This window comes from Notothenia rossii, assembly GCF_949606895.1.
Source record: "Notothenia rossii genome assembly, chromosome: 9".
Taxonomy (NCBI): domain Eukaryota; kingdom Metazoa; phylum Chordata; class Actinopteri; order Perciformes; family Nototheniidae; genus Notothenia; species Notothenia rossii.
The window spans coordinates 75,467,180-75,481,967 of record NC_136907.1 but is presented as its reverse complement, the minus strand read 5'-3'; the positions used below and the strand labels follow the sequence as shown (position 1 = coordinate 75,481,967).

Sequence of the window (14,788 nt, the reverse complement as noted above, 5' to 3'; positions counted from 1 at the left end):
AGTTCTTTTTTAAATTATGATCAAATAGAGTCAACATAATAGTAGTCCCTTTTCAGGAGAGCTTAGAGCAGGGGTGTCAAACTCAAATACACAGTGGGCCAAAATAAAAAAATGGGTACTAGTCGAGGGCCGGACTGGTTCAATGTTTATTGCAAAACTTATTGAAATGAACTTATTGCACATATTAAACCTGGAACTAACAAAGCTTAAATTATTGCGTATAAAAATAACGAGGTGTCATGGCCATTTCCACTGATCATAATTCCATTGTTGAGGTATACTAAAATAGAAAAATACTGTGCAATTTTCCAAACTCACATTGGTCTCGCATACATCATCTCTGTAAAGTATGTGTATTCAGCAGTATTCATTTTCTCCACTAAACGGCTCGCTGCAGCTCCCCCCCCCCCCCCTCCGTGATTTCCTTGTTTAGCGATACACAGCCAAACACAGCCAAACTCAACCTGAACACACACAAAGTCACAGCCGAAATAAAAACAATAAGTGTGGCTTGATATTGTGTAAGAAAAAGGTTTATAGGTTGATGAACGCTGTGAGAATGGGTCTGCAGAGAGAATTTCGCGCGATCCCAACTGTCTGTTATCAGCCTGCAGCAGGGAGCGGAAATCAGCAGGGCTGCCTGAACTGAGTGTGTGTGTGGATTGGTCGATTTGGACCAATCAGCGGGGGCTTAACGTAACGGCTCCGCGGTCGTAACGTAACGGCTCCACGGATTGGACCATTTAGTTCCGGGTACGTGCTTTCGTAAGCACGTACACGGAAGAATCAAATGGATGATGACGTCATGATGACGTTTCACCAACGAGGCGTTTTGGGGAGGTATTTTCTGTTTTAGAGTTTTACTCGCTACAGGGTGTACTTTGAGGGTTTAGACTCTGCACACCGTTTACATGCAGAAAAACCTTCATAACACACAAGGGGATGACATGTCACCTTTAAACAATCAGTTGCATTCGTTTCTTATGGCTCTATCTGCAGCTTTTCCAGAGTCATTTCTTACGATTACATTTTCCCACAGGCCAACAACAGCTTCAAAAAACTATTTCCCTCAAAGAGAAAACCAAACATGCCCTGTTGTCGTGTGAAAGAAAGTGCAGAAGGAAACATCCATTAAACTCAGTGTGCTGCTCTGTGATGCTAGTTCAAGCAGATACTTGGCATCTCATCTTGGGTGCAGGTTCATCAATGTTTGGGCTCAGGCTCTGAGCTGAGGAGACCCTCAGGATTGAGTGAAGGTGTGCGTGCAATATATCAGCGGGCCAGATCTAATAGTAATTAAAAAATGTCCTGCGGGCTAAAATTAAATCCACCAAGGGCCTGATTTGGCCCCCGGGCCTTGAGCCCACATGTGGCTTAGAGTATACAGTGTTACATTTTACGCACTTGTGTCCTATCTTGTTCCATTTTATATATGCATTTTTATCTATAAGGAAACTTACTTGCACCATTATGTCTATTGCACTTCTTGTTGCACTATTAAATGGCTTTTCTTTTCACGTTAGGTATATTTGTAGGTTGCATTGTTGCCAAAACTCCTCTGTAGATAAGATAAGATAAGACTTTATTTATCCCGAAGGAAATTGTTGTGCCAGAGTTACAAAATAATACAATAAACTCAGCAGCATAATAATAATAAAACTGTAAACTAACAGTGCCGTACAAAGAGCAATTAAATATCCACATGAAACATAGACGGTCACATAATTAATGTAAATATTAACACTATTAAGTCGTGCAAAAAAACATAGTGGCAGATACGTTATTGCACGTCATCATAGCACATTATTGGTAATAATAATATCGCACATGTGATATAGCAACGAGTGTTTTGTAACTACTTATTTGAAACACTTCTCACACCCCCCTCTTCCCTTGTCTCTTGCTGCCCCCTGCAGGCGGACTGGGGAACTTCATCTACATGCAGCTGGGTGACAGTGACACTCCGAGTAAAACTGGTGAACATGACGATGATGAAGAGGAGAAGGTGGCGAGTCTGGCCAGCCTGCCCATCACAGCCACAGACTCTGACCTGTGCATGTCCTTCTGGTACCACATGTTCGGGGAGCATGCGGGCGCGCTGCACGTCAGGCAGAGGAGGGAGGAGGAGGCGGGGGGGCAGATCCTGTGGACGCTCAGCGGGCACCAGGGCAGCCGCTGGAGGGAGGGGAGGGTCCGGCTGCCTCACTCCAGCCTCTCCTACCAGGTAACAAACTCATTTATAGATAAGATAAGACTTTATTAATCCCGAAGGAAACTGTTTCGCCAGAGTTACAAAAATACAATAAACCGAGCAACATAACAACACAACACTAACAGTGCAGTGAAAAGAGCAATTCAATATCTACAGGAAACACACACGGTCACATCATTAATATAAATATTAACAGTATTTAGTAGTGCAAAAAAACATAGTGGCAGATAATATGTTCATTTTAATATAGATTAGGGTTCAGAAGAAGTTAAGATATTTAAATGTTCAACAGGGGAGAAGAGCGATAATTAGAGAGGTATAGCAACAAGTGAATGAAATGTAGTGTTGTTACATTTTACTCTCATGCAACCCATTGGTGCCTCATGTCCTGAATAGACAACTTTGCATATATTGCAGTTCTAAATAAGAAGTTTGTAGATTGTCTAAAGCAGGGGTCACCAACCTTTTTTAGGATGAGAGCTACTTTCAAAAAATAAAACAAGTCGGGGGCTACTTTTACTCCTCTTTTTTTTGTTTTTTGCAGTGTTATATTTAGCACATTTCAACATTATTATATGCTTACCTTTAACCTTTGTGTGCTGTTTTGGTCTGTGGGACCCGTTTTCAGTGTTTACTAAAATAACATGTATGCAATTTAATTATTTAACCTGCTTTATTTGGGGGTGGACCTCACATCCTCCAGGGGAATTTTCTTTTAAATGTTGAAGTGAAATGCATCTATCTGGAGCCCTTTGAGCACAAAATGAATTGATGGATACAGCTCTCAACGCTCATATGAAAGGGAGCTGTATACTTTTCAATAATCCAAACATCTTTAGGATATGATCACAATCAATAACAACTCATTTAAACTTGTTTATTCTTATCTTACTGTATGTTACCTAGTTAGCATTCTATCTTTTCATTTATGCATATTTGACTAATCACTCCCCTTTTAAACTATTTTTTTTAAAGGAAATTACGCCATGTGTATGTGTGCATCAAGTGCAATAAATATATATGCAAGTTGCAACACACACACAGTAAAACTCTGCCCCTCATGTGTTGTATAGGCTGGCATGATAGGCTGTTCAATGGGGCTGTTGTGTAGATTCTGCCAGAAGGAAAATCAGTGGGGAGGTGCCACATTGCTTTTCTTCCCGACTGCAACGCTGGTCCCGCAAATCAAGCAAGAACGTGATTGGTCGATATTCATTGTGGGGGTGGGGGTAGGGGTGTTAGATATATATAGAGTTGTAGTAAGTAGATAGGGTTCGCTATGATTGAGGTTTCGTTTATGCATAGGGTAGGTTCTTTTAATTACATTTCTTTTTTTGTTTTGTGTATTTTATACTTTTTGGAATTGCTTGGCGAGCTATTTTTAGAACATGCTCGGCGGGCGACTCACTTTGCCCCTGCGGGCGACTGAGTGCCCGCAGTTAGCACCGTGTTGGCTACCCCTGGTCTAAAGCATGTTTTAATGACTGACTGCTTTGTTTCTCAGGTGGTGGTGGAAGGAGTTGCAGAGAGACGCAGTGCCGGTCACATCGCTGTGGACAACATCCAGATCATAGATGGACTCAGTATGGAGGACTGCAAGGGTGAGTGCTGTGTTATTATACCTCACTTAATATTATTAATATATACTGTTATACTGAGCAGGGATGTGTCACCTCACAGATCGTTGCCCTTCTTTGTTTTGTCTGACTTTATTTGCATGAATTTGATCTAATGGAAGCTGTTTTTTCTCTTCAGATCCAGAAACTCCTACATCTCCACCAACTGAGATCTTCATTCTACGTAAGTTACATTTCTGATTGCAATGTTGTTAATAAAGTGTAAATATGTTCACGTTGGTTGCACCGACTCTTGATTTTACAGAGCACGTTTCGATAGACTTTCAATGCTCTTCACAGAATGGTAAAAATGTGCCTTCCTAAACTGGGATTTGTGCAAATTAAATCTAGCAAATAGTCCTTTAAATTACAATAACAACATCAAATGAATACCAACAATAGAGTTCAAAGATCAAACTTGTGTTTGCTTCTAAGAAATTATAAAAAATGTTTCAGTTAGTTGATACTTTTTAAGACAGCTTAAGGATCGAATCAGTGGATTAAAATCCTCCAAGAAATGTTGTACACATACTTAAAACTATTCCTGATTATTCTTTTGTATGTGTACCATGGATTTGTATAGATTTCCATTGTTCCAGTTGTTTCCACTAATTACCGTCGATTTAACTACTCATTTTGACATGAAACTTTTGGATAGAAAACCCTTTGTAAGAAACAGATGACCCTTAAAATGAGATCATTTACATTATCACTTTAACAGAAGATCTGATGGATAATAATGGATCATAACTAGCGTCCGTCTTTTTATTTTCTCCCAGCGATGGACTCCCTCTCCCAGGAAAACAGTGAGCTGGGGGGTCCGGGCAACATGCTGAAGACCCTGGACCCGATCCTCATCACCATCATCGCCATGTCAGCGCTGGGCGTGTTCCTGGGCGCCATCTGTGGCGTGGTACTGTACTGCGCCTGCTCGCAGGGCAGCATGACGGACAGGAACTTATCCGCACTGGAGAACTATAACTTTGAGCTGGTGGACGGCGTGAAGCTAAAGAAGGACAAGATGAACGGACAGAATAACTACTCAGAGGCGTGAGGCGGAGGGAGCTGCGGATATCACTCCGCACGGACATTGCAGCCAATCATGTGGGAGTAAAAACACGGGGTCCGAGGCCTCTGAAGGGACGGCAGGGTGGGCTGAAAGTGAGCCAATGTAATTTTGTTTTCTCAGGAGCGGCAGTGAGAAGGACTGACCTGCAGGGGGCACTGTGTATAAAGAATCTGTACAGTAACAAAAAAAAAAGAAGAAGAAAGGATTCTATTTGTTTTTCGGTGTTGATTTCATGTAATCACATGCTGGTGTTGAGACCAATTCAGAAGAAAGTATCGTTTGTGAACTTTATGGAAAGATTTGTTTTGTCTTTTTTGTTCAGATGTTATAGTTTCACAGAAAGAGAGGAGAATGTGGAATTTGCTATTCGGATATATGGCTCTTTAGCTCGTCATATGTCCCTGTGAGTTTGTGTGAAAGAGTGTGTGCGTCCATCCATGTACTGTATATGCATTTAAGGTGTGTATCATTCAGTCTAGCTGTATGCATGTATGTGTGCGTCACACTCATGTACACACATTGACAGCAACACGTGTCAAATCCATATACTGCATTGAAGGTGTGTATCATTCAGAGTAGGCGTGTATGTGTGCATCACACTCATCTGCATACATGAATGGCAAGCATTTGTATTTGTGTGTGTGTGAGTTTGTGTGTGTGTGAAGGCGGTTGACCTGTGTCTAGTTCCAACAGTGCCTTTTTTTTTCTCCAATTTTTCTGTTGCCTTGTTTTTTTGCTGGTTTTTTTCTTGCTTCATCCGTCCGGGGGTTCCGACACAAAAACGTGAGAAAAGTCCAGACATTTTTATAGATTGTTATTAAACCAAACTATTGTTTATGTTTCAGTATTGTACTGTCAAATATCAAATGTCGGTGTAGATTTGAAGCTCTTCTTGCCTTGATGACACTCGTGGTGACACGGATACAAATGGTAAAATCCAGAAAACTTTAGGAAAAGTTTTGAAATTCAGAATGTGAAAGGTGTAGGAGCCCTGAAAGCCTCATGTTCATGGCTCATGAAACATCCAACATATTGTACATATGTTTTAATATATTTGAGCGTCCTTTTCTATAGAAAAAGACACCAGTGCGGCAGTATCCTTTCTCTGTTGGAATCACACGAATCCTCTAAAATGTACAGAGAAAATATTCATTTGTGCTGGATCTGGTTGCCATTCTGTGATATTTGTTGATGTTGTTTAGTTTCTGTTTGTGCTCTGAGAACAGGGAGGATTTTATATCGATGGAAACGGCTTTGAGATTATGGAGAGATGCCTCATGGGAAGGGATGTTTTTTGTACAGGGTAACACGGACAACCTCACCAAAACGATGACAGCTAGTCAAGATGGATTATAATATTTTCCCGGCTAACGGTTCTCGCTGGCACACAAAATGACTTCTGAACCTTTAAAGAGGCGTGTGTCCAGCCATCAGAAAGACCTCCAACAGCATCTTTTAATAAACTTTGAGGATGTGGAGGACTTAAATGATGACTGTCCTGAATGAAAGACGAAGACACAATGTTTGCCATCACAATGCTGTACTCTCTGTCGGTGTTTTTCCTGTGTCGACTATCAGAGGAGAAATCTTTAAAGGATCTAAACGGCGTTTAGCAACTCCAACAAGTGGCTAACTGCAGCCTATCATTCTGTCCAATTCGCTTGTGCTAAAGTGGCCATAACACACACAATGACAACACAAACAATTTACTAGCTATTATCAGAGCAGAGACCCAACAGATATGCTTTGCAAAACAATAAGGCTCATTCATTTCATTTGTTGTTTTGAAATAATCGGACATTTGATTTGTAGTTTGCAGTGTAACCCAATTCTGCAGCAGCATGATTTGCTGTTCAAACATCTCAGTAAAAATTGTTTAAAAACTGAAATTAATTAGCCTTTTGAGACAGTGCTAGTATAAATGTTATGTTTTAGCTTCTTTAGCTAACGTGTTGTGATAAGTCAATAACCTTGTCAACCTCGAACAGATGTTCACAGATGTGATAATTAATAGGAGAATTCTTACTATATGCTGACGATACTTTACTATATATTAAAAAGCCATTTAGCAGGTTTTACATGTTTCGTGTCCCCTGTTGCACTGTGGAAGTTCAATCTGCCCTTTTTTAATGTAGCATCACATGAACTAAAATTGTGGTAAAAAAAAATCAATTATTTCTTTTAGAGACGTTTTGTTGTAAAGGAAATCCACCTTCTCAATCAGGTTCAATCAAATGATTGTCCGGTTGCAGTAAAGAACATTTCCGATCATTTGAAGGTGCTCTGACTGTCGAGATGTTCCTTTTTGCTCATGAGAACCACACTGGTTAAAAAAATATCTACTACATATGTTTACATTAGAAGACACAGATTATCAAAATTATAATAATTTCCGTCTGAACGAATGTGTTTTTTCCCCTTCAAACAAGAAAGGATGCTGCAGCACTGAAAAACAAAATGTTGCACTGATATATTTAAAAATAAAAAAAAGAATCTGTGTTTATGATGTTGATTTATGAAGAGAGAGGTAGAAGGAAGGAGAGGACAGTGTTATTGTTGCTTCTTTTAACACGGTTTCAGATGAAAATGTTATAATTCTGAAAAATGTACAGAGATGTTTTTCATTCTCGAAAAAGCTTACTATATGCGTCTCTTTGAAACGTAACCATTTTATTTACTTGGTATGATATCACCTTGTTTTTGTACCGTCACTGATGTACGTGCCATTGTTTTATTATTTTTCTTTCTTTGAATGACAAGACTTTTTTTTTTTTTTAAATACTGCTTCTGTAATTTTTTGCTGTCTCAGATCCGGGAAAATTGAAAGAAAGGAAATATGGAAGTAAAAAAAGAACAATGGAAAAGCAGTGAGGCCTTACGTGACTAAAAGTATTGTTTGTACTTTGACTTTCTGCTCGGACTCATCCGTCTCTGTCGTCTCTGATCATCGACTATTACATTCCAAAGAATTGGATCAAATAAATGTTTTAAATAAAAAAGTTCTCTGCTGTTTCTGTCCCACCTCAGAGAGGGTCAATGGTTTTAAACGACACAATTACAAGCGTCTCCTGGTATCTGACTGTATTTTGGGTTTAATCCTCCTGTTGTCCTGGGGGTCAGCAACCCTCTGCTCTGGCTCCCTTGAGCTTAGACAAAAATAAAAAATAACAATATTTGTAGGACTATTTATATTTCGTTTTTGCAAATAAAAAAGTAACGGTTTTCATTAGGTCAACTAAAATATGCGTCATATCCTGCTACGGTCCCGCGCCAGTGCCTTTTCTTGAATAACCTGACCCCCGGCTCGATGAGCGAACTATGGATACATCAAAAATAAGAAAAGTATCAGAGGAACACACAGACAGTTGCGGCTGGCCAATAGAGGGCGCCACCCTCCATAAACCACACACAAAACATTATTATTATTAATAATACTAATAACTCACCCTTTCTTATCTCTCAAACCTGACATTAACAAGAACACACACAAACACCTGCTGTCTTTCTGCTGACACAATCTCAACTCATACACACACACACTGTCTTTCTGCTGACACAACCTCAACTCATACACACGCAAATAATGCTCTAATTTCTCTCACAGACTCACCCTTTCTTATCTCTCACACCTAACACACACACACACACACACACACACACACACACACACACACACACACACACACACACACACACACACACACACACACACACACACACGATGTCTTTCTGCTGACACATTACATTACATTACATTGCATTTAGCTGACGCTTTTATCCAAAGCGACTTACAATAAGTGCATTCGACCAGGAAGATACAACCTTTAAGAAAACAGAATCATATAAGTACATCAGGTTTCATAGAGCCAAACATTTCAAGTGCTACTCAACTGGCATTTAGAAAGCCAGCCCTTTATTAGTATATAAGTGCTTTGTTAGTAATATTATCGCTCGAAGTGGAGTCTAAAGAGATGAGTTTTCAGTTTGCGTCGGAAGATGTGTAAGCTATCTGCTGTCCTGATTTCAATGGGGAGCTCATTCCACCATTTTGGAGCCAGGATAGCAAACCCACGTGTTTTTGCTGACGGGAACTTGGGTCCCCCTCGCAGTGCGGGTGCAGCGAGCTGTTTGGCTGATGCAGAGCGGAGTGCACGTGCTGGGGTGTACGGTTTAACCATGTCCTGGATGTAGGAAGGGCCAGATCCATTCGCAGCATGGTACGCAAGTACCAGTGTCTTGAAGTGGATTCTAGCAGTTACTGGAAGCCAGTGAAGGGAGCGGAGGAGCGGTGTGGTGTGGGAGAATTTGGGAAGGTTGAAGACCAGACGAGCCGCTGCATTCTGGATGAGCTGCAGAGGTCGGATGGCACATGCAGGTAGACCAGCCAGGAGGGAGTTGCAGTAGTCTAGGCGTGAGATGACGAGAGCCTGGACCAGAATCTGCGCTGATGTCTGGGTCAGCTGGGGACGTATCCTCCTGATGTTGTAAAGCGTGTATCTGCAGCAGCGGGTTGTAGCAGCGATGTTTGCAGTGAAGGACAGTTTGTTATCTAGGACCACACCCAGATTCCTTGCAGTCTGAGTCGGGGAAACAACAGAGGTGCCGATGTTGATTGTTAGGTCAAGAGTGGGACAATCTTTTCCCGGAAGGAAGAGCAGTTCAGTCTTGTCAAGGTTGAGCTTGAGGTGATGAGCAGACATCCACCGAGAGATGTCTGCTAGGCAAGCAGAGATGCGTGCGACGACCTGGGTCTCTGAGCGGGGAAAGGACAGAATTAGTTGGGTGTCGTCAGCGTAGCAGTGGTATGAAAAACCATGCGGGCTAATGACAGACCCGAGCGAGTTTGTGTACAAGGAGAAGAGGAGGGGACCAAGAACCGAGCCCTGAGGGACCCCTGTAGTTAATTGACAAGGGTCGGACTCGGACCCTCTCCAAGTAACCCTGTAGGTGCGGTCGTTGAGGTATGAGGTGAGGAGGGAAAGTGCAGTGCCTGAAACTCCAAGTTCTTGGACAGTGCGAAGGAGGATCCGATGGTTCACCGTGTCGAATGCAGCAGACAGGTCCAGAAGGATGATGACAGAGGAGAGGGAGGCTGCTTTAGCAGTGTGCAGTTTGTCAGAGACAGCAAGGAGAGCAGTTTCTGTTGAGTGACCTGCCTTGAAACCAGACTGGTGCGGATCCAGAAGGTTGTTCTGATGGAGATAAGAGGAGAGTTGTTTAAAGACAGCACGTTCAAGTGTTTTAGACAGGAACGGGAGGAGAGAGACGGGTCTGTAGTTAATAACATCAGACGGGTTGAGAGTGGGTTTCTTTAGGAGAGGGTTTACTCTTGCCTCCTTGAGACTGTTTGGAAAGTGACCAGAAGTTAGAGAAGTGTTGATGAAATGGGTGAGAAATGGTAGAATATCAGGAGCGATAGTCTGAAGGAGGTTTGAGGGGATAGGGTCCAGAGAACAGGTGGTAGGACGGGCAGAGGTAACGAGGGTAAGAACCTCACTTGGAGAGAGAGGGGAGAAGGAGGTCAGTGTGTGGGTGAAGGGAGGGTCTGGTGACCCAGCGGTGAGTAAAGGTGAGTCAGAAAAAGAAGAGCGAATATCATCAACCTTTTTTTCAAAATGGTTAACAAAGTCGCTTGACAGAAGGGAGGAGGGGGGAGGTGCTTTGGGGGGGTCCAAGAGGGTGGAGAAGATAGAAAATAGTTTTTTGGGATTGGAATAGGAAGATTGGATCTTATCTTGAAAGAAAGTGCTTTTTGCCTGAGAGATGGAAGCAGAGAAAGAGGAGAGGAGAGCCTGATAGGTTAGGAGGTCGTCATGGTGTTTGGATTTCCACCATTTCCGCTCTGCTGCCCGAAGGATGGTTCTATTAGCACGCAGTGCATCATTTAGCCAGGGAGCAGGAGGGGACTGACGAGCCGGCCGCGATGTGAGAGGACAGAGAAAGTCCAGAGAGGATGAGAGAGTCGAGAGGAGAGTTTTTGCAGCAGCGTTTGGAGGCAGGAGTTGGAACGAGTCAGAGGAAGGGAGGGCTGAGAGCACCGATGAGGTAAAGGTAGAGGGGGAGAGGGAACGGAGGTTACGGCGGACAGGAGCAGAGTTAGAAGAGATGAGGTTGTTATGTTTGGAAAGGGGTAGAGAGAATGAAATGAAGAAGTGATCGGAGGTGTGGAGCGGGTTTACAGAGAGGTTAGAAGTAGAGCAGTTCCTTGAGAATATGAGATCAAGGACATTGCCAGCTTTATGAGTTGGTGGGGATGGAGACAGTGAGAAAGCAAAGGTGGTTAACAGAGATGTTAGTTCAGATATCTTCCCTGTCTGGAGGTTGAAATCGCCGAGAAGTACAGCGGGAGGGCCAGTTTCAGGGATGTGTGAGAGGAGATTATCTAACTCCTCCAAGAAGTCCCCCAAGGCGCCTGGTGGACGGTAGAGAACAACAATGGTTAATTGTATAGGATGGGTTACTGTGACGGCATGGAATTCAAAGGTGGAAGGAGTGAAGTTAGGTAGCTTGAAGAGGGAAAAGCTCCATTTGGGAGAGAGCAGGAGACCAGTGCCACCTCCTCTGCCAGAGGGTCTGGGTGTATGGGAGAAGGAATATGCTGTGGAGAGAGCTGCTGGGGTGGATGTGTTGGATGGTGTAATCCAGGTCTCCGTGAGAGCAAGGAAATCCAGAGACTGCAGGGAAGCGTAGCCAGAGATGAAGTCAGCCTTAGGAACAGCTGACTGGCAGTTCCACAGGCCCCCTGAAACGAGATGTTGGATCTCAGTGGAGCATGTGGGATAGACGAGAGCAGGCCGGTGAGATCTAGGAGAAACACGGGGCCAGTGATAATTGCGAGAAGACACATGAACAGGAATGCAGAAAATACACATGATTAAAGCATGAGGGGCTAGAGAACCCAAGAGAATTGAATAAAACTAAATAACACCAGCGATACTTGGCGCAATCAGAGTAGGATTTGCCTCCTCTTTGCCTCCCACGTGACTCACACAGGACTCTTAATGTCTTTGTCAGTCTTACTCCCACAGGACTCTTAATGTCTTTGTCAGTCTTCGTCAAGCTGACGCTGAAGCTGACGCTCCAGGAAAATGCAACTTAAGATGGATACCTGATTGCTCAGTTCTCACAGCTTTGGGGGCACGCCCCTGTAATTAGTTAACTATTTTCTGCTGATGGGCGACAGCAGAGTCTTCCTGCCTATTGAAATGCACACTTGAGGGGCGTGACTCACTGAGACCTGAGTTACGCCTGGAGTTGAGCAGATCTGAGATTTTAAAATCTCTCAGAAATCGCCGTTTTAGCTACAATAACTACAGAACAATTATACAGAGTAGAATAAATGAAACAGAGAAGTCTATTTACACAATCTCAAACTCATACCTGAGTTCTGTTGTGTTGTCTCATCGACACACACACCTCGCTTTATACTCTTACATTAGACTCAAAACAAACCCACAGAAGAACAGAAGCTCAATGTTCCCTGTGTGACTTTAACGTTTACAACGTGACGCAGGAGTTCCTTCCTGTTCCGGTCAGACATCAAACTGCCGCTGGTGGAGAAACGGCTCATCAGCCTCCTTTATTTATTTCCTGCTACATCTTAGCAAGAGATGCCTTTTTCATCTTGTACAAGTACACCTTTTTCAGCTCTGGTTTCAATGTCATCCCGGTTTTACGGTCTAAAAAGTGTTGCAGCAGTTGTCATCACACTCTGAAGAACAAGAAGACATTTATTTTACCCTGTATTACTTTAAACTCGATGTTTAAGTTTAAAATGTACAAACTATGGTGGACGGCAGGTGCAATCTCGCTACAACGGCCCAAACACTTACATCAGGAGTAACGTGCTGCAGCTTCAAAAACGATGAAACATATTAACAGCAATGTGCCGAGCCGGCCCGACCCATTAAGCGACATAAGCGGCGCTTAGGGCCCCGCAGCCACTAAGAGAGGACGGCAGGATTGTAATTTCCCGTGTTCAGTGAATGCAACAGAAGCAAGACACCAGACCAACCTGAGAGTTGAATTGGGATAAACATGTCTTATTGGCTGACAGGTACCTATCCTGTGAGCTGTGAGAATGTTTAAAATAAACTGTCAGTCGGACTCAAGAGTTTTTGAAGATGGACATAAGAAAAACATTTCTTAAAAAATATGACAATTCTCAAGTGGTAGCTCACACAACAACCCCAGAGCCACAGGTAAACAAGGTAGCCTATGTAAATGTCAGTAAACTTCCAAGTTATGCGAACATGTAAGCAAAGCATAAATTACAGCTACGTTGACATTACTTTGAATAGCAGGGGTAAGCTAAACCATTAGCAAGTAGCTATAGCTAGCCAGATATATTAAATAAACACTGTCATACAATCTAAATGTAATGTTTTTTAGCGTTACCTGGTGATTTCAAAGAAAGCTCTCTGGGTTGACTTACTGTTCGACATGAAGCTAGAAGCTGCCTTACAGTACACAGTTGATCCTGAGTCCTGTCAGTTAGTGTTTCATAGTTAGCTAATCATCAACCTAGCACTGAAATATATGGATGTTATGTGACAGTATTTCTGAGAAAAAGTCAGCTGAAATGGTGGCATAGTTGCCACTGTTTTACGTGTCGACAGCATGTTTGAACGTATTTGCAGCAGTAAATGTGGCTGTTTGGCTACTGACGTTGCCATAACAACACCTGAATTTAAATGTGCAACCTCTTTAAATTATAATTCTTCTGAATGATATTCCTATTGACAGCTAGTTTCTATGTGAACATTATGAGATGGACAGCCAGAGAGAATAAATGAAAAACAGTTATGAAATACTATATGACAAAACAAGAATACGGTTTAAGTGATTTGTAAAATATCCATAAAGAAAAATCTGCTTACAGTTCTGTTTCATACGGGTTTTGAGAGATGTATCCATAGATCTCTTAATTTTGCTCTCAAAGTGCAACAGATTGATGCTTTTAACTTCAATATTTAAAAAAATATATCTTCCCAGAGGAGCAAGCCCCTGGACCCCCCTAGAGAAGGTGAGGACCCCCTTAGAGGAGGTGAGGACCCCCCTAGAGGAGGTTAGGTCCACGGTGTTTACATGCTTATTTATACAATATTTGTGCTTATACTAACATAAGACAAAAGTTGGTTCCGTGTTCCGTAGTGAGAATGCGCTAGGGTGAGGGGGGCCCCCAAGCCAAAGCTCGCTGAGGGCCCCCAAAAGTCTAGGGCCGGCCCTGGCCAACACACATGTGAATGAAGAGAAATCTACACCAACCATCAGCTAAAAGTCTTTCACATCTTTTTCTGAAAATAAAAGAAAATCTGAATTCATTTGATTTTTCTTAATCCTACAGATAAATACAACATTTATTAAAAAAAATTAAACATCTTGTTTCAGAAAAATAATTTTGAGATATTTTTATAATTAAAAACACAAAATACTGAGATTTTCACCTTTCTCCTCTTATTTCATTTATTTACAAAAAAAAACTAACATTTTATTTTTTACAGACATGTAAATGTGGCACTCATCTCACATTTTGAAAATAGAAACACAATTTACTTCAAATTCAACCTGTTAGCTTTTATTTTGTATCCCTTTTCTTTGAATGTGTTTTATTTCCTTCTTCAAACTTTCATTTATGCATTCAACACATTGAGACTTAGTCCAAAAAAAAGACCTTTAGAATAAAATATCTACAATGAAAGAAGCTCTGGTGCTTTCCCTCTAAAGACTCACGTTTTAGAGCAAAGTTTACATTTCCATGCAGAGAAATATGAGTTGAGGTTAACAGAAATCCTTCTGAGCAGTGACAGCCTCCATGGCTAAACAGACACAGAAAGGAGCGCCGCCTAAAGAAACTCCAACATCTACAGAGCAACTCACGAGAAGATGTTA

At 42.0% G+C, this 14,788-nt stretch overlaps 1 protein-coding gene across 2 annotated transcripts in view; it reads left to right on the top strand.

The window, feature by feature from the left end:
• LOC307018619 (neuropilin-1a-like) overlaps positions 1–7,907 on the top strand; it is a 100,982-nt gene extending 93,075 nt beyond the window's left edge. For both annotated transcript variants that reach the window (XM_079648951.1, XM_079648950.1), the window contains exons 15-18: positions 1,917–2,224; positions 3,717–3,813; positions 3,968–4,012; positions 4,608–7,907. In XM_079648951.1, coding sequence (XP_079505077.1) covers positions 1,917–2,224; positions 3,717–3,813; positions 3,968–4,012; positions 4,608–4,882 — 725 coding nt within the window. In that variant the 3' untranslated portion in view covers positions 4,883–7,907. The remainder of the gene's footprint in view (positions 1–1,916; positions 2,225–3,716; positions 3,814–3,967; positions 4,013–4,607) is intronic.
• The last annotated feature ends 6,881 nt before the right edge of the window (positions 7,908–14,788 follow it).